At 41.2% G+C, this 24638-nt stretch overlaps 1 protein-coding gene across 2 annotated transcripts in view; it reads right to left on the bottom strand.

The window, feature by feature from the left end:
* lamb2l (laminin, beta 2-like) overlaps positions 1 to 24638 on the bottom strand; it is a 147240-nt gene that overhangs the window by 16867 nt on the left and 105735 nt on the right. For both annotated transcript variants that reach the window (XM_062052625.1, XM_062052626.1), the window contains exons 16-27: positions 22575 to 22736; positions 22387 to 22508; positions 20090 to 20210; positions 16604 to 16796; positions 16380 to 16523; positions 14091 to 14322; positions 13856 to 14019; positions 9661 to 9885; positions 9367 to 9581; positions 3735 to 3831; positions 1397 to 1769; positions 1131 to 1315 (exon numbers count right to left, since the gene is read on the bottom strand). In XM_062052625.1, coding sequence (XP_061908609.1) covers positions 1131 to 1315; positions 1397 to 1769; positions 3735 to 3831; positions 9367 to 9581; positions 9661 to 9885; positions 13856 to 14019; positions 14091 to 14322; positions 16380 to 16523; positions 16604 to 16796; positions 20090 to 20210; positions 22387 to 22508; positions 22575 to 22736 — 2233 coding nt within the window. The remainder of the gene's footprint in view (positions 1 to 1130; positions 1316 to 1396; positions 1770 to 3734; positions 3832 to 9366; positions 9582 to 9660; positions 9886 to 13855; positions 14020 to 14090; positions 14323 to 16379; positions 16524 to 16603; positions 16797 to 20089; positions 20211 to 22386; positions 22509 to 22574; positions 22737 to 24638) is intronic.

Here is a 24638-nt window from a genome sequence, read left to right as displayed (position 1 = left end):
GTAGCCGGTGTTTCATTGTTTACATTCCCGAAATATGAGAGTCAAGCTTTACCATTGGCCTGTGGAGATGGGACAAGAGAGACTCTTACCAGGAGGACTTTGAGTTGGATACGCGCTACCGTGAGTACGCAGCTGCGGCTTCCAAACATTTGATCGCTTGCCCGTACGTGCGTGCCGCTATGTGCATGTCAGGTACGTAACTTTGGGGACTTTGGGGAAATATATGTGCTGTATGAACTTTGGGGAGGTGAACGGTACTTTGGGCTGTGGGATTGAGTGTGTTGTGCGGGTGTTTGAGTTGTATTGGCGGGTTATATGGACGGGAGGGGGGAGGTGTTTGTTATGCGGGATTAATTTGTGGCATATTAAATATAAGCCTGGTTGTGTTGTGGCTAATAGAGTATATATATGTCTTGTGTGTATTTACTGTTTTAGTCATTCCCAGCTGAATATCAGGTCCCACCCGCCTCTCACAGCATCTTCCCTATCTGAATCGCTTCCACTGCCCTCTAATCCTTCACTCTCACTTTCCTCATCCACAAATCTTTCATCCTCGCTCAAATTAATGGGGTAATCGTCGCTTTCTCGGTCCGAATCGCTCTCGCTGCTGGTGGCCATGATTGTAAACAATGTGCAGATGTGAGGAGCTCCACAATCTGTGATGTCACGCTACTTCCGGTACAGGCAAGGCTTTTTTATCAGCGACCAAAAGTTGCGAACTTTATCGTCGATGTTCTCTACTAAATCCTTTCAGCAAAAATATGGCAATATCGCGAAATGATCAAGTATGACACATAGAATGGACCTGCTATCCCTGTTTAAATAAGAAAATCTCACTTCAGTAGGCCTTTAAGGTGTATTTACATGTATTATACTGTATATTCTTTTTATATTAAGGATTATTTTAATGCATTATATATTCCTTATATGTTAAGGTATATTTATATGTAATATATAGTCTTTATATACTAAAGCTTATTTGTAGGCATTATATATTATTTTTATGTTAAGGTGTATTTGTATGTATTGTATATTTCTTATATATTAAGGATTATTTGTATGCATTGTATATTATTTTTATGTTAAGGTGTACTTATATGTATGATACATGTGATGAATGTGTAAATTACCTCCAAACCCTGAGTTGAGGTAGTCCTCCAGATGCTGCCTCTTGGAAGCCACCGTTGCGTTGATGTCGGTCAACTGTCTCTCCAGGTCGCTCAGCGTACGCCTCAGCGCGCCCTCGTCCTCCGCCGTGGCGTTAAGCTCTCGAGCGACGCCCATCAGGCGCCCGTCGGTCAACGCTATCTCTGCCCTGAAACGCGACCAGACAATTGACGCTCATGTTTGAACCACATTTCAGAAAACTTCCAATCCTGGTCGGCTTCATGCTGACCTGAGGTCGTCGATGCTTTGTCCAAGCAGCTGGTGGACTCTCTCGCTGTCCTGTCGGCCAATCAGATCCTGCACCTGCTTCAGCTTCCTCTCCAGCTCCTTGATGCGAGCGTCGCCAACGCCCGGTGTGACGCCGCTCTCCAGGATCTTGTTGGCGGTGATCTGGATGTGCTCCAGGTCGCGTTTGATCTGGCACACTACGTCGTCCCACAGCTGGAAGCAGGCGTGGCACCGCACGCACTCGGGGAAGGCGCCGGTGAAGCCGCGGGCGCACTCGTCGCAGAGTTTCCCCGCCGCCCCGTCCTTGCAACGGCACGCCCCGGTGGTGCGATCACACTGTGCTACTTCCGAGCCCTGAGGATGGCAGTTGCACTCTGGAGAGGAACAAGACAGACATGATATAGTTGCTACTATAGATGTGCGATAATATCGGCCTGCCAATAATATCGGCCGATAAATCTTTTAAAATGTAATATCGGAAATTATCGGTATCGTTTTTTTTATTATCGGTATCGTTTTTTAATTTTTTTTTATTCATTAAATCAACATAAAAAACACAAGATACAATTACAATTAGTGCACCAACCCAAAAAACCTCCCTCCCCCATTTACACTCATTCACACAAAAGGGTTGTTTCTTTCTGTTATTAATATTCTGGTTCCTACATTATATATCAATATATATCAATACAGTCTGCAAGGGATACAGTCCGTAAGCACACATGATTGTGCGTGCTGCTGGTCCACTAATAGTACTAACCTTTAACAGTTAATTTTACTAATTTACATTAATTACTAGTTTCTATGTAACTGTTTTTATATTGTTTTACTTTCTTTTTTATTCAAGAAAATGTTTTTAATTTATTTATCTTATTTTTATTTTTAAAAGGACCTTATCTTCACCATACCTGGTTGTCCAAATTAGGCATAATAATGTGTTAATTCTACGACTGTATATATCGGTATCGGTTGATGTCGGTATCGGTTGATATCGGTATCGGTAATTAAGATTTGGACAATATCGGATATCGGCAAAAAGCCATTATCGGACATCCCTAGTTGCTACAGTATATTCAGTCTGTTCAAACGTTATTTGTGGTGTAATTGGTGTATTTTTATTTTTCATAAATTACTAGTTTCTATGTAACTGTTTGTATATTGTTTTACTTTCTTTTTTATTCAAGAAAATGTTTTTAATTTATTTATCTTATTTTATTAATTTTTAAAAAAGGACCTTATCTTCACCATACCTGGTTGTCCCAATTAGGCATAATAATGTGTTAATTCCACGACTGTATATATCGGTATCGGTTGATATCGGTATCGGTAATTAAGAGTTGGACAATATCGGAATATCGGATATCGGCAAAAAAGCCATTATCGGACATCCCTAATTGCCATATATCAGCTACTGTGTGGAAGTGTGGGAGAACACATATAAGAGTAACATAAAGGCATTGTATCAACTACAGAAAAGAGCTATAAGGATTATTCATAAAGTAGATTACTTAGAACACACTAGCATATTATTTATTAATTCTGGTTTATTGAAACTACAGGAGCTAGTAACGTTACAGACATTATGTGTTATGTTTAAGGCTAAAAGTAAAACATTACCAGCAAATTTACAAAAAATGTTTATCATCACTTCTGAGAATGAAGAGCACAGAAGAAAAGGTCATTTCCAACATCAGTATTCAAGGACAACTTTAAAACAAATGTGCATATCAGTGGTGGGGGTTAAACTATGGAATTCTCTTTACAATGAGATAAAAGATTGTAAAAATATATTCCAATTGAAAAAAATATATAAAGACAGAACAATAAGATCATATGGACAGCCATAAGTGTTTACATTTTGCTTTATATTTATTACTTGACTTATTTTTTGTGTCTGGTTTTGTATTTGTTTTGTATCATCCCGTGAGGTGTATATTACTTCTTTTGTTCGGTTTGTACTTCACGAAGTTTTGCACTTGTTGTGTTTTTTGTTTGTTTTCATTATATTTGGATGTATGTGTTTGGTTTGTATGATAACCATTAAGTAAGACTACGTATTATGTTGAAGGGGGCAGGAAAATATACGATTTTTCTTCATCCTGCTCCTTCTCAGGCATTGGTGTGTAAATATGTGTTTAGTTGCTGAGGTTTAATTGTCTATCGATCAAAGATGCACATCAATGAAGGAAATAAATAAAAATGAAATGAAAAATGAAAATTTAACAACATTTATTACCACATGAACACGCAAAAAAGTACTGAAAATTGGTACCGATTTCCAGGAACCGGGAATTTGTGTCGGTTCAAATGTGAAAGGTACCCATCCCTAATAGTTTTACCTTGACACTGCAGTTGTGGGTCTCCCCAGTGAAGCTGCTCACACTCGGTGCACTCCTTCCCGCCGAAGCCTGGCCGGCAGTGGCACTGCCCAGTGAACTGCAGTATAAAGGACAAACCTCATTAAATAAAATGTAACACGTCTTTGGGAGGCTAACCAAATACAGCCTAAATAATCTAAACCTAGAATTTTTGGAAATATAAATAGTATGTTATATTTACTATGATTTTTTCTCAAATTTTTCTATGCTAATCACAGATCCGTCACAGTTTTTTTCATAACAACTAGAAATAAATATTTGTGCATGGCATTCATGTGCAGAGCACACACCTTTTACATATGTATCAATCAAAAATCAATACAATCAAATAGCATGTTAGGTGGGTGTGCATTTTGTAACAATAGGAATTGTTATTTGAGTTTATGTTGCACACCGACGTATCTGATTGACGGACCGGAGGCCATATTGAGTAGCAACAGCTACCGACGGATGTGTGTGTCTGTGTAGTGCACGAGGGTGTCAAACTCATGGCCAAATCTGGCATCATGTAACGCAGGGGTGTCAAACTCAAATACAGAGTGGGCCAAAATGTAAAACTGAACAAAGCTGCGGGGGCCAAGGTTGAACAAATTAACCTTTTAATAGGGACCCAAACAAGTTTTGCATTGAATATTGAACAAGCAAGGCTTATATAACTTTATAGTGACATGCAAAATCGAGTTTCAAATAATGATAATAATAATTAAAAAATATCGATGGCGTATCAAATACAATTTAAATAAAAATTGAATGCCTCTTTTCTATTTGCAGCCTTCTGAGGTAAATATCAACATTAACTTTTTCCACAGGCTAATAAATTTGACAATAAAATAACAATGAATAAACCAACCAATCAGGACTTTAAACTGCTCAGTTTGCAACACACTGATCTAATCTGATGTGCCCAAACCAGATACCTGCCATCTTTTCTTGGATGCTAGTTCATTAATGTCAGAGCTCAGGCTTTGAGCTGAGGCAACCTTCATTATCCAATGAAGGTGTTCATCAGTCATTATATCTCGTAGTCCACCCGGACCACAGTCTTGGGGGCGTGCCTTAAAGGCACTGCCTTTAACGTCCTCTACGAGCTGTCGTCACGTCCGCTTTTCATCCATTCTAACAACGTGTCGGCCCAGTCACAAGATATGTGCGGCTTCAATACGCACACACGTCAATGCAACGCATACTTGATCAACAGCGATACAGGTTACACTGAGGATGACCGTATAAACAACTTTAATACTGTTAGAAATATACGCCACACTGTGAATCCACACCAAACAAGAATGACAAACACATTTCGGGAGAACATCCGCACCGTAACACAACAGAACAAATACCCAGAATTCTTTGCAGCACTAACTCTTCCGGGATGCTACAAAATACACCCCCCGCTATCAACAAACACTCAGACACTCGTTAAGTGTGGAGCCGGAAAAAAAAGAGATAGTCGCCAAGGGCGAACAGCAGCCACAACAATCTATTTGTTACGTCTTCGACGCATGGCTGCGATTGTTGTGTTCCTTCCAAGGCAGGAGACAAGCAGGAGTGTCGTGGAGGTAAGATGAAGTATTCTTTTAATAAATTAAAGGCAAGACAAAAATACAAAACTGAGGACGCTAGCAAGCGTGGAGCAGAACAAAACCAAAATGTCACCAAAGGTGAAAAAACGAGGAAAGCTAGACTTTGCTACAGCGATGAGAAAAAACATGAGACGTAAATTTTGCCTACAGCAAACATTGACCCAGCAACTACTGCTGGGTGACCGCACACTATAAAGGGGAGTGATTAACCAAAACACCTGGTGAGAACACTAATTGCTAAACTAAGACAGGTGAGGAGAATCAGTGCCCATGGAAACCAACAGTAAACAGGGATAGAGGGTGCACCCAGGAAACAGACTAACACAGAAACATTACCAAAAACATGCATCATGACACTATTAATCTCTTAAGGCCCAAGCTGTTTGTTTACATGCTTTTTTTATTTCTCTTCGCTACTTGGGCTTATTGGACCCTAATTAGAATAAAAACTAAGAATCATCTTTTGATATGATGTACTTAGTTCATAAGTGCACAAACGTGTACTTCATGTTTAGTGACATGCTAATTCTTATTTTTACACTTTTTTTTCCAAATTCCATCGTGTGTTATACTCTTCTGACACCACCAGATGGCAGTATAAGTGTCCACATAAGCGGCCATAAGACCCCAATTCAGTAGTGTACACAATTTTGGAAATAAGAGCTAAAAGGTGCTGTCCACACATGTGCTTTTTTTTGGAATTTTGCCTATTGTTCACAATCCTTATCACGACGGATGTATTTTTTTCTATGCATCCTATGGATATACCGTCGTAAACAAAAGTATGCTTACAACAGAGCCAATGGAAGGTCCTCCATTCTGCCCCAAAAAAAACAAGAAATAACCATCCAAAAAGCACCAACAATACTCCATTTACATCCTAAACTAGGAAAAAAATACACCGACGTAGTGGAAACAGGAACCAACGTAAATGTCGCAAAGAGCAAGCATTGACCCAGTGACTTGAGCTGGGTGACTGAAATATATACCGTATTTTCCGCACTATAAGGCGCACCTACACTACCGTTCAAAAGTTTGGGGTCACATTGAAATGTCCTTATTTTTGAAGGAAAAGCACTGTACTTTTCAATGAAGATAACTTTAAACTAGTCTTAACTTTAAAGAAATACACTCTATACATTGCTAATGTGGTAAATGACTACTCTAGCTGCAAATGTCTGGTTTTTGGTGCAATATCTACATAGGTGTATAGAGGCTCATTTCCAGCAACTATCACTCCAGTGTTCTAATGGTACAATGTGTTTGCTCATTGGCTCAGAAGGCTAATTGATGATTAGAAAACCCTTGTGCAATCATGTTCACACATCTGAAAACGGTTTAGCTCGTTACAGAAGCTACAAAACTGACCTTCCTTTGAGCAGATTGAGTTTCTGGAGCATCACATTTGTGGGGTCAATTAAACGCTCAAAATGGCCAGAAAAAGAGAACTTTCATCTGAAACTCGACAGTCTATTCTTGTTCTTAGAAATGAAGGCTATTCCACAAAATTGTTTGGGTGACTCCAAACTTTTGAACGGTAGTGTAAAAACCAAATATTTTCTCAAAAGCTGACAATGCGCCTTATAATCCGGTGCGCCTTATATATGGACCAATATTTAAGCCACAACAAACCTAAAATTCATTTTCATAAAGTTTAGGTCTCGCAACTACGGTAAACAGCCGCCAACTTATTTTTCCCCGTAGAAGAAGAAGCGCGAGGTGCATGCTGGGATATGACGTTTCATTTCCATTTGTGTGTTTCTGTAAAGACCCCAAAATGGCTCCTACTAAGAGACACGCTTACGACGCAGAGTTCAAACTCAAGGCAATCAGTCACGCAGCAGAACACGGGAATAGAGCAGCCGGGTGGATTGACAAAAGAACTCCAGCCGATGGATATTGGTGTCAACAGGACATTCAAAACTAGACTGCGAACTGCGTGGGAACAGTGGAAGACAGAAGGCGAACACACGTTCACCAAGACAGGGAGACAGCGCCGGACGACATACGCCACTATCTGCCAGTGGATCGTAAATGCCTGGGCTGATATATCAGTCTCAACTGTGGTCCGAGCTTTCAGGAAGGCAGGAATTGTCACTGAACTGCTGGACAACAGCAGCGACACTGACTCCATTAATGACTTCGACAAGACGGAGCCGGGCATTTAACTATTTAATTCGGACACTGAAGAAGAAGAATTCGAGGGATTTGTGGATGAGGAATAAGTTCAAAAAGTGAGCTTTAAATGTTTATTTTGTGTGTTGTGTTGTGTGACATTAACGTTTGAGCAACGTTGAGTTATTGATATATTGTTATTGCTCTGCACTATTTTGAGTGTTACTATTTTGTGATTGCACGTTTGATTTACCGTAACACGAGTAAATCAGCTGTTTATTCATTTTGGGAGTGAACAGAGTTGTTAGAACGCTGGTTTGTAATATGTTAATAAAGTTTGACTGACCTATCTGACTGTTTTGTTGACATTCCCTTTAGCGCAGCTCCATCTAATGGATGCATTGGTGCGCCTTATAATCCCGTGCGCCTTATATGTGAACAAAGTTTTGAAATATGACATTCATTGAAGGTGCGCCTTATAATCCGGTGCGTGGAAAATACAATAAAGGGGAGTGATTACCCAAAACAGCTGGTGGGAACACTAATTACTAAACAAGGTCAGGTGTGGAGAATTAGTGTCCATGGAAACCAAAGGTAAACGAAAGGAAAGAGGGTAGAGCACGAAAACAGACTAACACAGGTAAAAAGCCACAAAACATAAATCAAGCCATCGGATCATGACACAAATTCTAAAAAGAGTCATCATTAGGGACCGAGTCCCTTTGGGACAGAGGACCCTATTGTATTTCTAGCGTTTTATTATTATACCGCCGCCTCTTTGAGTTTTAATTTGACCCCCTTAACATGAATTAATTTAAGTGGACCCCGACTTAAACAAGTTGAAAAACTTATTCGGGTGTTACCATTTAGTGGTCAATTGTACGGAATATGTACTTCACTGTGCAACCTACTAATAAAAGTCTCGATCAATCAAAATTCAAAACTCACCAAATTGGACACACACATCAGGACTGGCGAAAATTGCGATCTAATCAAAAAACCAAGTCCCAAAACTCAAAATTGCGCTCTAGCGCCCCCTAGGAAGAAATCACTGACAAAACTGCCTGTAACTCCCAGTAGGAATGTCGTAGAGACATGAAACAAAAACCTCTATGTAGGTCTCACTTAAACCTGTATTTCATACACTGACAACCCCCAGCAAAAATCAACAGGAAGTTTGCAATTCCCCCTTCAAAACAAAAGTTGTGTAAAAACAGTCACCTTTTTTCAAACATTATCTCCTCTGAGCGCGTTTGTCGTGTCGGTTTCAAATTTAGCACAGGAGAGAGATTAAACCCTTCTGATTAAAAGTTGATGAAAGAGTTTTAATTACTGCTCCGGTTTGGATTTTATGAGCCCTCAAAGTCGGCCCCGTCCATCGCTGCTTGCAGCTTTAATTTTTGAATAGTTTTTTTTAAAAATAAGAATCAATTTTTAATAAAAATACATTTTAGGCCACGACTTGTCCAGGGTGTACCCCGCCTACCGCCCGAATGCAGCTGAGATAGGCTCCAGCGACCCCAAAAAAGGGACAAGCGGTAGAAAATGGATGGATGGATGGCATTTTAGGCCATCTCCACGCAACCAGAAGGAACTTTTTTAACATTGAACCTGTTTGTAAAAAGTTTCATTGTAATTCTTATCCCAAATAAAACATTGCGAGAATCGGTCTGAGTCTATTTTGAATCAAATCGTCACTTTAGGAATCAGAATCGGATGGCATTGTTAGGTGGCCAAACATTTACACATCTTGTATTTATGTTTTTTTAGTGCCTTTTTAACATTATGGTCAGGGGGGCTTCGGGTGAAAGATAGCCTCTAATTCTGGCTTGTTTACTGAACTGTATTATTACAAATAAATGAACCAAAGCTGTAAAAACAAACGATTCATTCACCATATTGCAGTGCTGCCCCATGGAGTGTTGTGAGTTGCAGTCGCAGGGCTCGCAGCCTCGGTTGTGGCCGTAGTTCCAGTGATTTGGAGCGCACTGGTCGCAGTTATGGCCGGAGACATTCTCCCTGCATTGGCAAGCGCCAGTCTGGCGGTCGCAGTCGCACTCTCCGTCAATACAAGCCGACTGGATGGTGCCGGCGGTCACGCAGGTACAGCCTGGAATCACAAACACAGGGTTCATATTAGATGTATCGAAAGGTTCTAAAATACACTACTTAAAAAAACAACAACATACGTCTACAATCGTGGGCCAAAGCGTTGCCGTAGTAACCGTGCTGACACTGGGCACAAGATGGCCCGTCGGTGTGGTACAGGCACTTTAGGCACTGCCCTGTCCTGGGGTCACAAGACCCGGGGTCCTGAGTGTCGATGTTGCCGCTGCACTCGCACGGGAGGCACTGGCCGCCTGTTTGCGCCGGGTTGCCATAGAAACCGGGGGCGCACTGGTCGCAGCGGGGTCCTGGGGGAGTAAAAGACGCCATTAAAAATACAATAGGACGACAATGACAATGCTTTTAGGCAGGGATGTCCGATGATATCGGACTGCCGATATTATCGGCCGATAAATGCTTTAAAATGTGATATCGGAAATTATCGGTATCGGTTTCAAAATTATCGGTATCAGTTTCTAAAAGTAAAATGTATGACTTTTTAAAACGCGGCTGTGTACACGGACGTAGGGAGAGGTACAGAGCGCCAATAAACCTTAAAGGCACTGCCTTTGTTTGCTGGCCCAGTCACATAATATCTACGGCTTTTCACACACACACAAGTGAAGGCAAGGCATACTTGGTCAACAGCCATACAGGTCACACTGAGGGTAGCCGTATAAACAACTTTAACACTGTTACAAATATGCGCCACACTGTGAACCCCCACCAAACAAGAATGACAAACACATTTCGGGAGAACATCCGCACCGTAACACAACATAAACACAACAGAACAAATACCCAGAACCCCTTGCAGCACTAACTCTTACGGGATGATACAATATACACCCTCTCAGGGAGAGCATGTCCCAAATTCCAAGCTGCTGTTTTTGAGGCATGTTAAAAAAAATAGTGTGACTTCAATAATAAATATGGGAGTGCCATGTTGGCATTTTTTTCCATAACTTCAGTTGATTTATTTTGGAAAACCTTGTTACATTGTTTAATGCATCCAGCGGGGCATCACAACAAAATTAGGCATAATAATGTGTTAATTCCACGACTGTATATATCGGTATCGGTTGATATCGGAATCGGTTATTAAGAGTTGGACAATATCGGGATATCGGCAAAAAAGCCATTATTGGACATCTCTACTTTTAGGTGTCCAATTATGTAGAGAGCAGTGGTCATAAATATAGAAATACAACCTAGAATAATGTCCTAAACCAAGGGTGCTCACACTTTTCCTGCAGGCGAGCTACTTTTCAATTGATCAAGTCAAGGGGATCTACTTCATTCATATTTATCATTTATATTGCTTTATTTATGAAAGAGAGGTTTTTGTTAACAAGTTAAAGGTGTTTAAGGATAACACAAGCATGTTTAGCATTCCTTTCTTTCATGAAGACAAGAATATAAGTTGGTGTATGACCTGATAGTGATGACTTGCATTGATAGGAATCAGACAGTAGTGCTGATAACGTCCACATTTTCAAATGGAGGAGAAAAAAAAAGTCCTCCTTTCTGTCCAATACCACATGAAAGGTTGCTTTTTGTTTGTCCAGCTTCCATACTCCTTTTTATACACTTGACAAGAAATACATTGGCGTAGCTTGCTAGCTTGTACACGCCAGCTTTCTGAGACTCTTATTTTGTTAGCGCGGGCAGGATGAAGCAGCGCTTTTATTGTGATGACAGGAACTGTGCAGTTTTGGCGGCAGGTATGGCGCGAGAGTCTGTTGAAATAAAAAAGTGTTTCTCGCCTTCCTGTCGGTCATTTTTTCTTAATAATGACCGGGCAGCAGCCGGCGTCATCTCACGAGACCCTCGGGTGCCGTGAATGTCAATCAAGTGACAAAAGTGACTTCTTTGTGAAGATTGATGGTCGCTAATTTTTAGGTCTATTTTTTTAATGCCTGGCTGGCGATGGACTGACACACCCTCCGCCATCCACATAATGGGCACCCCTGTTCTAAATCATTATTCAAGTTTAAAAATGAACTTTGTGGATTAAGTGAATAAACACCTTGGATATATTTACCGCATTTACGGTCCAGTATTTCTCCAACTGCAGAGACTACCAGCCAACTATTGGGGTACTTTCAAATGAGATGCCTCTTTAAACTTTTAAACAAATTAAATAATTAAAAACTTTACTTACGGTGTTTTTCTGAATTTGTTATCAATGTTTTAAATTAGAGATGTCCGATAATATCGGCCTGAACACAATATTTGGTTTAACAAAAGCTCACTTTTATTTTATAAGAAAAAAATAAATAAAATAAAATAAATAAATATTGACTGTTACCCCCCTAAAAAAAAATAATTGACTGTTGTTACCCAGAGTATATTAAGTGGGATTTTTCAGAAAAACAAATATATACAGTAACACAAAAACAACCTGTCTCTGTGATTACTATAGGTGTATAAATAATAATATAGTGTTAAATAAAATCAGTCCCTTGGGCACAAAACTGAAAATAATACAGCTCTCCAAAAAGTGCACTTCTGCTGCTATTGGAACATACTAACTACACACACTATGACACTAAGAACACCACAGTCATCAATCAACAATTCTTCTTCCCTTACATGAGAGCGAAGCCTGGCAATAATTGCATATTGCCTGTTCTGCCCTCACTATATGTGTTGAGGTTATACAGCTTGGCAGACAGCTAACAAACAATCCAAGACGTCTAATAAAGTTCCAAAGCAGATTAATCAATTTAGGCTCTTTATTGTTGTTGATCTTGCTTTGTCTTTTCCTATCTTTACTTTTGTCTTGCACTGGACTGTTTTTTTATTTATTTTTGAACTGAAATACACACAATGACAAATGTATAAGCTATGTGATTCAATGAACATACTCAAATGTAATACACAATATGTAAATATTAGCTTCACACAAATATACAGTACTATCATCAAACAAATACTTCTGAGTGTTGAAACTATTTTGATGGTGGAAATACACGACTGGCAGCCATTTTAAGTCCTCAAAACATCCATTGAAACAGTGCACAAAAATCGTTTTTCAATAGACATCTTACTATAAAATGTAACCACTTTCCACCTTAATATGGAGTTACATAAACAAGTTAAACAGTTTACTTACAGACTTATCTTTTCCAAGGCTTGTAGGAGCTAACACAACTTGTCTACTTCTCAATTTTCTCATGAACTGAACTGACTCGTCAACCCGGAAGTGGCCAGACTAATGACGCGTAGTATTTTCATATCGCCACAAGGTGTCAGTAAGAGTCTACAATCAAATGGGCATAACATTGCGTGCCACAGGGCAATTCCTGTGGGAAGGGATTCGAATAAAGAACCAACTCTTTTTCTTTACTATAGTGGTCTCGATAACGGGTACCGGTTCTCAAAAAGGGATTCGAGTCCGAGGACTCAGTTCTTTTCATACCGAACAACCGGGAAAACCGGTTTCGAGCATCAACCCTAGACCTAGTGTGTATGTGACAATCATTGGTACTTGAACTTGAACTTGAAATAACATGGTGGTATCAGTTTTGGTAAAGATTTTGACAATCATTTGGTGGCTCCAACTGTAGCTTATTTTCTTATCGAACAACCGGGAAAACCGGTTTCGAGCATCAACCCTACACCTAGTGTGTATGTGACAATCATTGGTGCTTGAACTTGAACTTGAAATAACATGGTGGTACCAGTTTTGGTAAAGATATTGACAATCATTTGGTGGCTCCAACTGTAGCTTATTTTCTTATCGAACAACCGGGAAAAAACCGGTTTCAAGCATCAACCCTACACCTAGTGTGTATGTGACAATCATTGGTACTTGAACTTGAAATAACATGGTGGTACCAGTTTTGGTAAAGATATTGACAATCATTTGGTGGCTCCACCTGTAGCTTATTTTCTTATCGAACAACCGGGAAAACCGGTTTCGAGCATCAACCCTACACCTAGTGTGTACGTGACAATCATTGGTACTTGAACTTGAAATAACATGGTGGTACCAGTTTTGGTAAAGATATTGACAATCATTTGGGGGCTCCACCTGTAGCTTATTTTCTTATCGAACAACCTGGAAAACCGGTTTCGAGCATCAACGCTACACCTAGTGTGTATGTGACAATCATTGGTACTTGAACTTGAACTTGAAATAACATGGTGGTACCAGTTTTGGTAAAGATATTGACAATCATTTGGTGGCTCCAACTGTAGCTTATTTTCAGAACAGAGGTGTCTAATGGAGGTGTGGCACTAAACAAATCAGGTGTGTTAACGAGTGCTTACCAGCATAACCTGGTCTGCAATTGCACATAATGAGGTTGGAAGAGATGTCAGCTCGGCAGGAGTCGCCGTTGAAGTGATCCGATCCAGGATTACCGGGGCAGGGGCAGGGGCGACAGTGGTCCCCTGAGCCAAGCGCCGGGTTCCCAAAGAAGCCGTTTTGACAACTGGGATGACCAAGTTAAGTCATATACCATCATTGTACCAAAACAAGTACGATATTCTACGCATCGCTCACCGTTCACAAAGGTGTCCGGTCGTGTAGTCCCGGCATTGTCGGCATTCGCCCGTTTGTGTGTCACAGTCGTCCGAGTGGCCGTTACACTGGCAGGGGCTGCAGCTGGGGAAGCCCCATTGGCCCGGTTGGCAATCGGAGCACTGGCGCCCCCTGGCTCCCTGCCGGCACTGGCACTGGCCGCTCACCGGGTCGCACTGGTGGCTCAAGGAACCTTCCGGATGACAGTCACAGGCTGGAAAGAAAAAAATAATATTTTAAACATTGTTCAAGTCATAGCTGTCGTGCCAGCACTACTTTGACAAAATGGGCATTTTATACAAGAAGATAAGAGAGTCGGTCCCACTTCCCTCTTTAAGAACTACGCGAGAAAAGCTTTATACTAGAGATGTCCGATAATGGCTTTTTTGCAGATATTGTCCAACTCTTAATTACCAATACCGATATCAACCGATACCGATATATACAGTTGTGGAATTAACACATTATTATGCCTAATTCTGTTGTGATGCCCCGCTGGATGCATTAAACAATGTAACAAGGTTTTCCAAAATAAATCAACTAAAGTTATGGAAAAAAATGCATTATTTTTTTTAACATGCCTCAAAACAGCAGCTTGGAATTTGGGACATGCTCTCCCTGAGAGAGCATTAGGAGGTTGAGGTGGGCGGGGTTGAAGTGTGTGTGTGTGTGGGAGGGGGGGGGGTGTATATTGTAGCGTCCCGGAAGAGTTAGTGCTGCAAGGGGTTCTGGGTATTTGTTCTGTTGTGTTTATGTTGTGTTACGGTGCGGATGTTCTCCCGAAATGTGTTTGTCATTCTTGTTTGGTGTGGGTTCACAGTGTGGCGCATATTTATAACAGTGTTAAAGTTGTGTATACGGCTACCCTCAGTGTGACCTGTATGGCTGTTGACCAAGTATGCCTTGCATTCACTTGTGAGTGTGTAAAAAAAACGTAGACATTATGTGACTGGGCCGGCATGCAAAGGCAGTGCCTTTAAGGTTTATTGGCGCTCTGTCCTTCTTCCTATGTCCATGTACACAGCGGCGTTTTAAAAAGTCATACATTTTACTTTTTGAAACCGATACCGATAATTTTGAAACCGATCCCGATAATTTCCGTTATTACATTTTAAAGCATTTATCCCTACTTTATACTATAGAGCACGTGTGTCCAAAGAGGCCATTTGCGGCTCACAACTCGAGTTTTGTAGGACCGACATGGTTGAAATAAAGTCAAAAAGCACAAGTAACAATGCAAGAAAAAAAGCGCAAAAAGACATAATGTAAGTTAAACTTTTAGGGGTGTCCTGATCCAATATTGGTATCGGATATCGATCCGATACAAGCAAAATAACAAGTATCGAAATAGCGCAAGCAAGACCTACATAATGAGTGTCCTTAATTTGATAATGTTGCGGTCTAAAACAGGAAATGTGTCAATCTAAACAAATATCAAATAATATTAAATACAGATATACAAAGTTAAAGTTAAAAAAAGTGAAAGTACCAATGATTGTCAGAGACACACTAGGTGTGGTGAGATTATCCTCTACATTTGACCCATCACCCTCACCCCCTGGGAGATGAGGAGAGCAGTGAGCAGCGGCGGCGGCCGCGCCCAGGATTCATTTTGGTGATTTAACCCCCAATTCAAACCCTTGATGATGAGTGAAGTGAGGTAATGGGTTGATATTCTAGTTTCAAGCATGTTTTACTCAATATAGGTCATAACATTTCAGCAACAAGCTGTAATATCTTACTGAGATCATTTTAGGACCAAAACACTTAAAACAACCTTACACTCTAACATAAAATCTGCTTAGTGAGAAGAATTATCTTATCAGACAGAAAATAAGCAAATATCCCCCTTATTGGAGATATTTCATCTTACTTAGATTTCAGTTTTTGCAGTGAAACTGTGAGTTCAAATATTTTATTTCTTAATTTGTTCACGTTTAATATGTTTTTTGCAATTCTAATTTTGACAGTACCACATAAGAAAAAAAAATTGTTTTGTACGTGTGTACACTGTTGAATCGTTTACGCCCAGTAGGGCGTAAATGTGTTTCTGTGTAGTATTTCTCCAGCAATGGTCATGTGGTGACATAAATTACGGTATTTTGAGAGGTAATCATTAAAGTCGGACATCACTGAAGGCCTAGGTGGGAAACGCACGGCTCGCCAGTGCTTTTTAGTATATGGCCCTTGGTAGAGAAAGTTTGGACACCCATGCAGTAGACTTATTGATACAGACAAAAACAAAGAAAGATTTCTATACTACTGCCTCACCAGTACAACCATTGACTCCAAAGCCGTAGGTCCCAGGAGCACACTGGTCACACTGTCGACCGATCACGTTGGCCTTACAGTGGCACCGCCCTCCCACGCGATCGCATTCGCCCGAGAGCGAGCCTTGAGGATCACACTGGCAGGCTGGAGGCAACACAAACGATAACGACATTACCCGAGAAGACGTTACACAAACATCACACGGGTGTGGCCGGTGTCCTCACGCAGGGCGCCGTCATGAACGATGGCTGAGATGCTGCAGATGAGCTTGGAGCACATTTCGGCCAGGGCGGGCATGGGCGTGATCATGAAGGAGTCCAGACACATGTAGCGGATCATCTCCTCCCGTCGCACCTCGGCCGCGATCTCGTTGCCGTGGAAACCAGGGAGTTCCGTGTATTTGGGGATCAGGACCAACTGTTGGAAGGCAAAATTGAATGAAGACAGGATCACAGCCAACACCAGGCGGGATGTTGATAAGTTACAGTAAAGGTTAGATCAGGGGTCACCAAACTGGGGCCCGCCAGCGTCCAAAATTGGGTTGGAATTGGGGGTTAAATCAGCAAAAATGATTCCTGGGCGTGGCCACCACTGCTGCCCACTGCTCCCCTCACCTCCCAGGGGGTGAACAAGGGTGATGGGTCAAATGCAGAGGACAAATTTCACCACACATAGTGTGTGTGTGACAATCATTGGTACTTTAACTTTACCTTAACTTAAATCCGGCCCGTGGGAAGTCCCAAGTTAAAAAAAAAAAAAATTTCTGTCCTTTCTAATCCATTTTCTACCGCTTGTTACTCTCTGTGTCATATTGCCTGAAAATGCATTTTCCCATCAATAACGTGACATCACCGGCAAGTGCGCGCTCTTTCAGTCAAAAAAATAAAAAAAATAAATATATCCATCCATCCATCCATCTTCTTCCGCTTATCCGAGGTCGGGTCGCGGGGGCAGCAGCCTAAGCAGGGAAGCCCAGACTTCCCTCTCCCAAGCCACTTCGTCCAGGAGGCGTTCCCAGGCCAGCCGGGAGAGATAGTCTTTCCAACGTGTCCTGGGTCTTCCCCGTGGCCTCCTACCGGTAGGACGTGCCTTAAACACCTCCCTAGGGAGGCGTTTGGGTGGCATCCTGACCAGATGCCCGAACCACCTCATCTGGCTCCTCTCGATGTGGAGGAGCAGCGGCTTTACTTTGAGCTCCCCCCGGATGGCAGAGCTTCTCACCCTATCTCTAAGGGAGAGCCCCGCCACCCGGCGGAGGAAACTCGCTTCGGCCGCTTGTACCCGTGATCTTGTCCTTTCGGTCATGAGCTGTGGGTCATAGGTGAGGATGGGAACGTAGATCGACCGGTACAAGCTTATCCTGCACTACCATGAGCTTATGTAACGAAATTTCGTTCTTATCTGTACTGTAAAGTTCAAATTTGAATGACAATAAAAAGGAAGTCTAAGTCTAGTCTAAGTCTAAGCTTACGACTGTATTTTTTAAATGTTTACATTTCATTAAAAAATGTATATGGATATTTTTGTAGTAGCACATACAAACCCTGTTTCCATATGAGTTGGGAAAGTGTGTTAGATGTAAATATAAACGGAATACAATGATTTGCAAATCCTTTTCAACCCATATTCAATTGAATGCACTACAAAGACAAGATATTTGATGTTCAAACTCATAAACTTTATTTTTTTTTGCAAATAATAATTAACTTAGAATTTCATGGCTGCAACACGTGCCAAAGTAGTTGGGAAAGGGCATGTTCACCACTGTGTTACAAGGCCTTTCCTTTTAACAACACTCAGTAAATGTTTGGGAACTGAGGAGACACATTTTTTAAACTTCTCAGGTGGAATTCTTTCCCATTCTTGCTTGATGTACAGCTTAAGTTGTTCAACAGTCCGGGGGTCTCCGTTGTGCTATTTTAGGCTTCATAATGCGCCACACATTTTCAATGGGAGACAGGTCTGGACTACAGGCAGGCCAATCTAGTACCCGCACTCTTTTACTATGAAGCCACGTTGATGTAACACGTGGCTTGGCATTGTCTTGCTGAAATAAGCAGGGGCGTCCTTGGTAACGTTGCTTGGATGGCAACATATGTTGCTCCAAAACCTGTATGTACCTTTCAGCATTAATGGCGCCTTCACAGATGTGTAAGTTACCCATGTCTTGGGCACTAATACACCCCCACACCATCACAGATGCTGGCTTTTACACTTTGCGCCTATAACAATCCGGGTGGTTCTTTTCCTCTTTGGTCCGGAGGACACGACGTCCACAGTTGCCAAAAACAATTTGAAATGTGGACTCGTCAGACCACAGAAGACTTTTACACTTTGCATCAGTCCATCTTAGATGAGCTCAGGCCCAGCGAAGCCGGCGGCGTCTCTGGGTGTTGTTGATAAACGGTTTTCGCCTTGCATAGGAGAGTTTTAACTTACACTTACAGATGTAGCAACCAACTGTAGTTACTGACAGTGGGTTTCTGAAGTGTTCCTGAGCCCATGTGGTGATATCCTTTACACACTGATGTCGCTTGTTGATGCAGTACAGCCTGAGGGATGGAAGGTCACGGGCTTAGCTGCTTACGTGCAGTGATTTCTCCAGATTCTCTGAACCCTTTGATGATATTACGGAGCGTAGATGGTGAAATCCCTAAATTCCTTGCAATAGCTGGTTGAGAAAGGTTTTTCTTAAACTGTTCAACAATTTGCTCACGCATTTGTTGACAAAGTGGTGACCCTCGCCCCATCCTTCTTTGTGAATGACTGAGCATTTCATGGAATCTACTTTTATACCCAATCATGGCACCCACCTGTTCCCAATTAGCCTGTTCACCTGTGGGATGTTCCAAATAAGTGTTTGATGAGCATTCCTCAACTTTATCAGTATTTATTGCCACCTTTCCCAACTTCTTTGTCACGTGTTGCTGGCATCAAATTCTAAAGTTAATGATTATTTGCACAAAAAAAAAAGTTTATCAGTTTGAACATCAAATATGTTGTCTTTGTAGCATATTCAACTGAATATGGGTTGAAAATGATTTGCAAATCATTGTATTCCGTTTATATTTACATCTAACACAATTTCCCAACTCATATGGAAACGGGGTTTGTACATAAACAACTGTAATACATTCATATTTATTTGTATTAGTATTCAATTTTGTGTATTTTCATTTAAATGTATTAGATGTCTTTATTTTCTATTTATGTTTTTACATAGTGATGGACAATACCACAATTCTTTCTTACAGCACTAATATGATATAAAGTAAAACAGAGGTTGGTCTCGCTGATACAATACAGGTAAATGAGTCACAAATAATGCACTACCAATATCACTGGTGATGTCATCAACACCATAATTATTTTATGCTGGAATAAATGCTTATCGGTTATGCAAATACAACCATAATTGTTAACTTCATACTACCGTATTTTCCGCACTATAAGGCGCACCTAAAAATCTCCAATTTTCTCAAAAGCTGACAGTGCGCCTTATAATCCGGGGCGCCTTATTTATGGACCAATATTGAGCCACAACAGGTCTCGCAACTATGGGATGCATAACGTAAACCCAGCCTCTACTGTAGCGTCTATTCTATGCGCCTTATAGTGCGGAAAATACGGTAATTTACTATGCTTGTCATACTGTTTCTATTGTGATGTCCATTATGTGATGAGTTGAAAATAGGTGGTAGTTTCCTTACAGAGTCGATGAGAATGAAGGCAGTGAGGTGTCTGTGTGTCACTCCGTGTCGCTGGAAGCGGATGGCGACCACGTAGCGATTACTTGGCTCGAAACAGAACGGCCTGGGCATCTGGATGTATCTGCAACACAAAAATATGTAAACAAACTACAAAACCCGAAAGCAGTGAAGTTGGCACGTTGTGTAAATGGTAAATAAAAACAGAATACAATGATTTGCAAATCATTTTCAACTTATATTCAATTAAATAGACTGCGAAGACAAGGTATTTAATGTTCACACTGAGAAAGTAATTTTTATTTTTTTTTGCAAATATTAGCTCATTTGGAATTTGATGCCTGCAACCTGTTTCAAAAAAGCTGGCACAAATGGCAAAAAAGACTGATAAAGTTGAGGAATGCTCATCAAACACTTATTTGGAACATCCCACAGGTGAACAGGCTAATTGGGAACAGGTGGGTGCCATGATTGGGTATAAAAGTAGATTCCATGAAATGCTCAGTCATTCACAAACAAGGATGGGGCGAGGGTCACCACTTTGTCAACAAATGCCTGAGCAAATTGTCCAACAGTTTAAGAACAACATTTGTCAACCAGCTATTGCAAGGAATTTAGAAATTTCACCGTCTATGGTCCGTAATATCATCAAAAGGTTCAGAGTATCTGGAGAAATCACTGCACGTAACTTTCGATCCCTCAGGCGGTACTGCGTCAAAAAGCGACATCAGTGTGTAAAGGATATCACTACATGGGCTCAGGTACACTTCAGAAAACCACTGTCAGTAACTACAGTTGGTTGCTACATCTGTAAGTGCAAGTTAAAACTCTACTATACAAAGCCAAAGCCATTTATCAACAACACCCAGAAACTCCACCGGCTTCTCTGGGCCTGAGCTCATCGAAGATGGACTGATGCAAAGTGGAAAAGTGTTCTGTGGTCTGACGAGTCCGCATTTCAAATTGTTTTTGGAAACTGTGGACGTCGTGTCCTCCGGACCAAAGAGGAAAAGTACCAGCCGGATTATTGTAGGTGCAAAGTTGAAAAACCAGCATCTGTGATGGTATGGGGGTGTATTAGTGCCCAAGGCATGGGTAACTTACACATCTGTGAAGGCACCATTAATGCTGAACGTACATACAGGTTTTGGAGCAACATATGTTGCCATCCAAGCAAAGTCTTTCTCATGGACGCCCCTGCTTATTTCAGCAAGACAATGCCAAGCCACATTCTGCATGTGTTACATCAACATGGCTTCGTAGTAAAAGAGTGCGGATACTAGACTGGCCTGCCTGTAGTCCAGACCATTGAAAATGTGCGGTGCAATATGAAGCCTAAAATACCACAACAGAGACCTCAACTTAAGCTGTACATCAAGCAAGAATGGAAACGAAATCCACCTGAAACGCTTCAAAAAATGTGTCTCCTCAGTTGTTAAAAGGAAAGGCCATGTAACACAGTGGTAAAAATGCCCCGGTGCCAACTGTTTTGCATTGTGTTGCTGCCATTAAATTCTAAAGTAATGATTATTTGCAAATAAAAAAAAAGTTTCTCAGTGTGAACATTAAATATCTTGTCTTTGCAGTCTATTCAATTGAATATAAGTTGAAAATAATTTTCAAATCATTGTATTCTGTTTTTATTTACCATTTACACAACGTGCCAATTTCACTGCTTTTGGGTTTTGGATATCCAAAAAAAATACCTTCCCCAAACAGACAGTTGAAACTGACATCCAGTCCACATTTTTAAAAGCTAGTTAAGGAACTGTGAGTGTGCATTTTTCATTGTTGCATATTAGGAAAGTATAATTGGTAGGGATGTCCAATAATGGCTTTTTTGCCGATATCCGATATTCCGATATTGTCCAACTCTTAATTACCGATACCGATATCAACCGATACCGATATATACAGTTGTGGAATTAACACATTATTATGCCTAATTTGGACAACCAGGTATGGTGAAGATAAGGTCTTTTTTTTAAAAATTAATACAATAAAATAAAATTAATTAATTAAAAAACATTTTTTTGAATAAAAAAGAAAGTAAAATAATTGTAAGTGTATCTTATGTTTTTTATGTTGATTTAATAAAAAATAAAAAAAACAACAACAAAAAAACGATACTGATAATAAAAAAACCCGATACCGATCATTTCCGATATTACATTTTAAAATCGGACATCTCTAATAATTGGAGCTTGAAAATACAAAAAGAATAGGAAGTACACACTTCATATTAGTAAAAATACTAGATCAGGTTGAAGGTGATGGTTTGTTGTATTGTGTGTTGTTACCTGTTGCTGTGCGGCAAGGTGACGGTGTAGAGCTGCTCAGTGGGAAGAAGATTTCCACAGCGCAGACTGGAAGGAAGGTTGACAGACGTTATGCTAACGATGGCCTCCCAGTCCTCTGTCGACTACACAAGAAACATTCAGTTGAAAAAAAATAAACGCTCACAAGATGATGAGTTATGCGTACAGACCTCGGGTTCATAGCGGATCAAGATGTCGTATTCCATAGCGTAGGGGATGTTGTCAATGGTGAACACCAGACCAGCGCTGTCCTTCACTCGAGCAAAACCAGGACCGGTCCACGTGACTGTGTGACTCAGGGTGATCTCTCGGTGAACGATTCTCACGTCCGGCTTGGAAAAGACACACAAAATTGTCGGATCAACCTTTCTACATCGACAACGAACCAGAATAATAAGTCATTATCTCCACCATGTATTCAAAGGCATCTGTTATTTAGTTTGTTCGTTAGCAACGTTGCACAAAATGTTATGGACAGATTTGGATGAAACTTTCAGGAAATGTCAGAAATGGAATAAGGAAGAAGTGATTATCATCAATGCAAGTCTCAAAAGCAGCAGGCGTGCTCTGTAGGGCTGTGACGGTATTGCGGACACCGTGGTATTGCTAAACTACTGCAACGCACTTCTTGTCGGGATCCCCAGCAAGAACATCCAGAAGCTGCAATACATACAGAATAGTGCTGCTAGGATCCTGATGATAGTGCGGAAATACGACCATATCACACCAACTCTCAAATCCCTTCACTGGCTTCCTGTTCCACTCAGGATTGAATTCAAAGTCTCCCTACTAACCCACCAGTGCCTCCATGGAAATGCCCCCCTCTACCTTAAAGAACTACTCGCCCCCTAATCCTCCACACGACACCTCCGCTACGGACAGGCTAACTTCCTCCAACCTCTGAGGACCAAGCTACGAACAATGGGAGACCGGGCTTTCTGCGCCGCCGCTCCCAATCTGTGGAACGCTCTCCCTAACCACCTGAGGGCACCACAGACTGTGGATGCTTTTAAAAAAGGCTTAAAAACCCTTCTTTTAAAAAAAGCATTTTTTTAGATATATGCATACTAGTTCTAGCTATTTGGCGTTTTTATTTGTATTTATTTTTTATTATCTTTTTATTTAAATTAATTTTAATACACAGTAGCACTTTGAGGTTGTTTACTCAATGTAAAGTGCTTTTTACAAATAAAATCTATAATTATTATTATTATTATTATTGCGGTTTCAAAGTCTTAACAACAATGCCATGACATGTGACGGTATTAAACAAAAACTTGGTGTGTAGTTTTTTTCTGGCGCTTTTGCGTTGGCCGGGTCTGAAAATAAACAAAATTTCCCAGAATCCACTGCATAGCACGGTGCCAACAAGGTGGGAGGAGGGGGAGGGAGGGGGGGGGGGGGGGGGCGAGCGCCTTAAGCAGGAAGTAAAGTGTATTCGTAGTAGATACGAAGAAGTGTTTTTTTGGACAATTTCCTGAAAAATTCATCAAAATCCATCAATAACTGTTTGGGTTATGTTGCTAACAAACAGACAGACAGCCGGTAACATCGCATCGCACGGAGGGAAATCACCCAAAAAAACTGTACACCGGAGGAAATGTGAGTAAACTGAAAATCTACTTGATGAATCCTCAATCCATTGTCACAGCACATGCGCAATCCCTCATGCCTTCTGCTGCAAGCTCGGCTAGCACATCCGCATTGCGGCCACGCGCTGGCAAAGCTGCAGGCAATCAGTAATCAGCACCTGGGACTAATGAAGACAGATAGCATAAAGACCTGTGGACCCGAAGATCCAGTGCCGGAACGTAGTTCACTCCCCGTAGTAAGCATCCCGTCTCTGGCTTCCCTCCCGCGTACTTGCTCTCTCTCTGTGCCTTCCCTGTTCCCGTGTCTTATGTCCTTTGTGTTCCCCGCAGTGCCTCCCCTGTACCCCGTAATCGAGCTGTGTGCCTCGACTTCCCTCTGGATTCTGGACTGCCTCCGTCGATACTGGACCCCTGCTTGGACACGGACCTTGTTGCTTCTCTCCAGCCCCGAACGCTTGCCTGCCCACAGACTGCCTTTTCGCCTTGCCTCTTTGGTCTGACGAAGGATTCATCCAACACGCACGTACAACAAACTCTGGTAACATTCACATGGTTAATTCTACACATCGTTTTGCACCTATCACTTAAAGTAGCATACACATCCCACCTATTCATCAAGTTCAATAAACCTATTCAACTGAT

The sequence above is a fragment of the Entelurus aequoreus genome, linkage group LG07 (assembly GCF_033978785.1).
Source record: "Entelurus aequoreus isolate RoL-2023_Sb linkage group LG07, RoL_Eaeq_v1.1, whole genome shotgun sequence".
Classification (NCBI taxonomy): Eukaryota; Metazoa; Chordata; class Actinopteri; order Syngnathiformes; family Syngnathidae; genus Entelurus; species Entelurus aequoreus.
Note: the sequence above shows the minus strand (reverse complement) of the source record. Positions and strands in the feature narration are given on the sequence as shown.